This window comes from Musca vetustissima, unplaced genomic scaffold, assembly GCF_032173495.1.
Source record: "Musca vetustissima isolate MV318-11 ecotype Yass unplaced genomic scaffold, APGP_CSIRO_Mvet_v1 utg64219, whole genome shotgun sequence".
NCBI classification, from domain to species: Eukaryota; Metazoa; Arthropoda; class Insecta; order Diptera; family Muscidae; genus Musca; species Musca vetustissima.
The window spans coordinates 24,296-30,149 of NW_026884046.1; the positions used below are offsets into that span (position 1 = coordinate 24,296).

Consider the following 5,854-nt stretch of genomic DNA (forward strand, 5'->3'; position numbering starts at 1 on the left):
AGTGACACTTTCGATAACGATCGTTGTTGTTATTATTATTATAATTTATTCGAAATAAACAGAAAAACAAATAAAACAAAAAAATAAAATAATATTAAAAAATAAAACATATAAAACGAAAATTAAGCACGTCCTCATTTTTTATAAATAAAACAATAGACAGAGAGAATAGTATTAGCACCAGCAGTAGAAATTAAATTGAAAGAAGAAGAATAAACAAACAAATAGAATGGAAACGAGACGAGACGAGTAAAAAAGTCATAGGGCAGAGAAATGTGAAAGAATCTCCTTGCCTGTCTACTTTTGTGTTTTGGGATCACGATAAATACCAGTGAAGAGTACAGCCTTTGCGGTATTATCATAGATCAGGAACATAAATGGATGATTACATTCGAATTTGGTTGGTTCGGCGGGACGTGCTGAACGGAAACTGAAAACAACTGTGGCTGCTGCAGCAGTACTGCCCTCCTCATCAACCTTGATTTTGACAACATGTTCGGCATCACCAAACATCAGGCTTGTTTCCGTGGAGAAGCCATTCAAGTTTGCGGTATGCTCGATGCACAATTGCGTTGAATCGGTACCAATTTCAAATTCTCCACGTTTATGCCTCATGATTACGAAAGAATACTGGCTAGGGTTGGTATAGAAAATCTCCTGTTTTGTATCTTTGGCATCGAATTTATCCGACCATTGAACCTTGAAATAGGCAGCATTAGCCAATACCATTTGACTGTCGGAGGTAACATCGCAGGGATTTAACATTTCGGGGATTTTATTGTGTGTTACATTGGCAATCCAGTTGTTGATTTCCATGCGTCCCTCTTCGGCTTTGGTTCTGAAGTCCAACGATTCAAGTTCATCTTGGAAATTCTCCTTCATGCAGGCAGCCAAATTAATGGACTTATCGAAGTAGATACGATCGGCAGCGGTGAATTCCAAAGGCATTTTCTTGATACGGCTGTAGCGCATTTGTTTCTCCAGGCGATAGCCATTGTTGACATGTTTCTTGTTCTTGGCCCATTGCAGACGTATTTTCTTGGTACGGCTGTAGCGCATTTGTTTCTCCAGGCTATAACCATTGTTGACATGTTTCTTGTTCTTGGCCCATTGCAGCTCCTCAGTGTTGATATGCTATCGGTTGGTTTCTCATAGCTCTGGAGAATTTATGTAGCAGTTCTCCATACGATTTCATTTTAATGTCGCGTGACTGATACTCTGGACTGGTTATGTCCCAGAGACACCGTTGCATTTCATAGCAACATAGGAATTCTTTTACAAATTCGTTTTCGTCCATATTATTGTTGAAATTTATTGTCTGACTGTCGTTTTTTTTTGTTCACATTATCGAACCAACAAACATCCAACATCTGAATGTCACGCAACCATAAATTTTTTTGTGTTGCCTGATGACTAGACTTCGGATTTTTGCATATTTTTTATGCTTTATGCCATGTACAGACGAGCGTCGTTCGCTCTCTCATTCGTTGTTCGACTATGAAGTAATTACTTAGTTCCCCATACAAAATTTTCTGAGCGAACACCGACTTTTGTACGTTGTTCAATTCGAATCACTCTCTGAATAACCAAGAATTTTGTCCCATCCCTAACATTTGAGAGTATTTATCGAAAATAAATTAATTTTGAAAGTTTGAAAATATTTATGAAATTTTCAAAATTTTTTCTGTAAAATTGAAAATGATGAATGAAAAGTAACAAATTGTCTAGTTTTTATATATGCAGAAAGAAGTAAATTTTGTGATCTACATAATGCAATATGCTTTTCATTCCCTTTTGTTCTAATTAGCGTACAAAACGAGAAACAAATGTGGGGAAACCCAAACAAAAATTCTCCAATTTGTTATATGTCACATTTGAATTGAGAAAATATAAAAATTTATTCATAGCAACAATATTTTCGGAAAAAAATGGAAAACATGAATTAAAAGCAAATAGATATAGGTTCATACTATAGTCAGGAGAAAGAGAATTATTTTTTCTGTTTAGATCCATATGAGATTCACGCAAATATGTTAACATTTTGGTATAAAACAAGAAACAAAAAGTTTGAAATAAAAAAACTCTAATGACATGAATTAAGAATAGTGCTGTATGAACGGGTTCAATTCAAGAACAAAGAAAGGATACGAAATATACTTAGGAAAAATGATTTCCCACAGAGAACTATTAACGAATTACTAAAAACATCCAATCACAAGAACGAAAAGGAGAAAGAAGAGGAAAAAGCATACAAAACATTGACTTATATACCTGGACTGTCTGAGAGATTGCGTAATTCCAATATATATGACAAGAACAATTATCAATTAGCCTTAAAATCGAAGAATACCGTCAATAGCCTGTTTAGCAAAACAAAATCAAAAATTAAAAAGGAAGACAAATGCAATGTAGTGTATAAGATAAAATGTAATGGGGACAAATCCAACGTATGCCAAAAGGTATATGTTGGTACAACAAAAACTAAACTTAAGACTAGACTTTCTGGACATAAGTCAGATCAAAATTCAGACAAACCTTTAGAGCAAAAAACGGCGCTTGCTGCACATTGCACAAAAACTGGACATACACCGAATTTTAAAGACGTAGACATATTGACACAAGAAAATAATTATAATCGACGATTCACATTAGAAATGTTAAACATAATTAATGTACCTAACGATAGAAGAATGAATTATAAGACTGACACGGACCACTGTGCACATATTTATAGAAACATAATTCATAAGCACAGACGAGAAAAAAGAAAAACTTGGTTTAGCATAGACGGTGATGAAAATCGGTTGCTTTTCTCAAAAAAAGTAAGATCTGTGCTATACAATTAAGTCTATATCTTAAAAATATTTGTATGTTTTGTAGTATTTCCCTGAAGATGACTGCCGAAGACAGTCGAAATATTGGAAAATAAAAATAAACAAAAAAGAAAAACATAACATTGTTAGTGTGGGAGAAAATTCGTAACTCTAAAGGAAGTTGATTCCATATCCTAGCAACACGAATAATAAAGGATCGCTCGAAAATAGAGCATGTTATCCTTGGAATAACTACATTAGGATTCCTAGATGATCGAGAAAAACTGAATGATTGATGAAAAATACTCGGAATTCCACTTCTAATCGTCTTATAGAAAAATTGTAAATTACATACATTCACAAAATTTGCAAAAGAGGTGCCCAAAAAGCACTGTACATATTCAGAGACATGATCACGCTTCTTCAGATTATAGACATAACGGACCACTGAGTTAATTAGTCGCTTCAACCTCTGCAAATTTGAAGATAAAGTTCCAGAAGTAATTTCCAGACCATATCGTATACTAGGCATTAGTATACCATGAGCCAATCTCTGTTTCACCCGCAAAGGAATATGGACACAGTTAGAATAAATTCTACGCAAGGTAGAGTAAACTCTGGAATAAACTAAGTTCACATGATATCCAAAATCCAAATGCCTGTCAAGAAGAACACCTAGGCACATATGCTTATCTACGAATTCAATTTTGTCCTGATCTAAAAATACATTAAGGCTAAAAGTATAATTGCCAAACAAAATCGCCTTGGTTTTACTAGGGTTAATTACAAATGGATTTCTTCTCGTCCAATCCAAAGTCTTTCCCAAACAAAAATTGATTTTAGCCTGAAGGGTGTCAGGATTATCTAGTTGTGCGCTAAAAAGGAGAAAAATGTCATCAGCATAGAAAAAGGGAGTACAAACATCATCACTTAAATATTGAGATCTGCCACAGAGATACGACAATACCAGACGACATGCAGAAGAAGAAAATTTAAATTGGTTATGTAGTTTATCAAACATAATATTGTATGATTTCTTGGTTATGCAGAGAGTAATTCGAATTGAATAATGTACAAAAGTCGGTGTTCGGTCAGACAATTTTGTATGTTGAACTAAGTAATTACTTCATGAACAACGCTTGTGTTAGAGGCGTTCCAGACGAACTTGTTAAAAACATAATTTTCATTTCAATTAATCTTAAAGCGGTGTACACACTATCATTTTTGAGTGACACTTTCGATAACTTATCGGTTGTTACAGTTTTGTTGTGTTGTTTGTAGCGGACATATTATCATTCATGCCTTTTTTCAATCCGATATTCAAATTTATAAATTGTGCTAATAAGACGCCGTATAAAAGAAATATATTAATAAAAATGAATGATAAAAAATTGGATGTGAATTTTTAATAATAATAATCAAAAATAGGCTTTGAATTTTATTGGCTTCTTAATGAAATCCCGGTCTCACAATTTTTTTTTTTAAATTGTCATTCGGATCATAAATGTGACCCGTACTTTGTTTACAATTTAACATTAATAGACGACGGTCATGCATAAATCTACTCAGAAAGTGATTCTGTTCATGTTTTCAAAAAGAACCATGTATATACATCCTTTTTTCATTTTGTTGTTGTATAAATTACCCCAACGATCGTTGTTGTTATTATTATTACAATTTATTCGAAATAAACAGTAAAACAAATAAAACAAAAAAATAAAATAATATTAAAAAATAAAACATATAAAACGAAAATTAAGCACGTCCTCATTTTTTATAAATAAAACAATAGACAGAGAGAATAGTATTAGCACCAGCAGTAGAAATTAAATTGAAAGAAGAAGAATAAACAAACAAATAGAATGGAAACGAGACGAGACGAGTAAAAAAGTCATAGGGCAGAGAAATGTGAAAGAATCTCCTTGCCTGTCTACTTTTGTGTTTTGGGATCACGATAAATGCCAGTGAAGAGTACAGCCTTTGCGGTATTATCATAGATCAGGAACATAAATGGATGATTACATTCGAATTTGGTTGGTTCGGCGGGACGTGCTGAACGGAAACTGAAAACAACTGTGGCTGCTGCAGCAGTACTGCCCTCCTCATCAACCTTGATTTTGACAACATGTTCGGCATCACCAAACATCAGGCTTGTTTCCGTGGAGAAGCCATTCAAGTTTGCGGTATGCTCGATGCACAATTGCGTTGAATCGGTACCAATTTCAAATTCTCCACGTTTATGCCTCATGATTACGAAAGAATACTGGCTAGGGTTGGTATAGAAAATCTCCTGTTTTGTATCTTTGGCATCGAATTTATCCGACCATTGAACCTTGAAATAGGCAGCATTAGCCAAAACCATTTGACTGTCGGAGGTAACATCGCAGGGATTTAACATTTCGGGGATTTTATTGCGTGTTACATTGGCAATCCAGTTGTTGATTTCCATGCGTCCCTCTTCGGCTTTGGTTCTGAAGTCCAACGATTCAAGTTCATCTTGGAAATTCTCCTTCATGCAGGCAGCCAAATTAATGGACTTATCGAAGTAGATACGATCGGCAGCGGTGAATTCAAAAGGCATTTTCTTGATACGGCTGTAGCGCATTTGTTTCTCCAGGCGATAGCCATTGTTGACATGTTTCTTGTTCTTGGCCCATTGCAGACGTATTTTCTTGGTACGGCTGTAGCGCATTTGTTTCTCCAGGCTATAACCATTGTTGACATGTTTCTTGTTCTTGGCCCATTGCAGCTCCTCAGTGTTGATATGCTATCGGTTGGTTTCTCATAGCTCTGGAGAATTTATGTAGCAGTTCTCCATACGATTTCATTTTAATGTCGCGTGACTGATACTCTGGACTGGTTATGTCCCAGAGACACCGTTGCATTTCATAGCAACATAGGAATTCTTTTACAAATTCGTTTTCGTCCATATTATTGTTGAAATTTATTGTCTGACTGTCGTTTTTTTTGTTCACATTATCGAACCAACAAACATCCAACATCTGAATGTCACGCAACCATAAATTTTTTTGTGGTTGCCT

General features: G+C 34.8%; 2 protein-coding genes across 2 annotated transcripts; both read right to left on the reverse strand.

Moving 5' to 3' along the window:
* Window positions 1–297: 297 nt before the first annotated feature.
* LOC133331042 (serine protease inhibitor 88Ea-like) lies at window positions 298–1,059 on the reverse strand. The gene has a single exon (XM_061539445.1). It carries the CDS (start codon window positions 1,057–1,059, stop codon window positions 298–300), a length of 762 nt encoding a protein of 253 aa, XP_061395429.1.
* A 3,684-nt stretch (window positions 1,060–4,743) lies between these two features.
* LOC133331044 (serine protease inhibitor 88Ea-like) lies at window positions 4,744–5,505 on the reverse strand. Its single transcript, XM_061539447.1, has one exon. It carries the CDS (start codon window positions 5,503–5,505, stop codon window positions 4,744–4,746), a length of 762 nt encoding a protein of 253 aa, XP_061395431.1.
* Window positions 5,506–5,854: the final 349 nt, after the last annotated feature.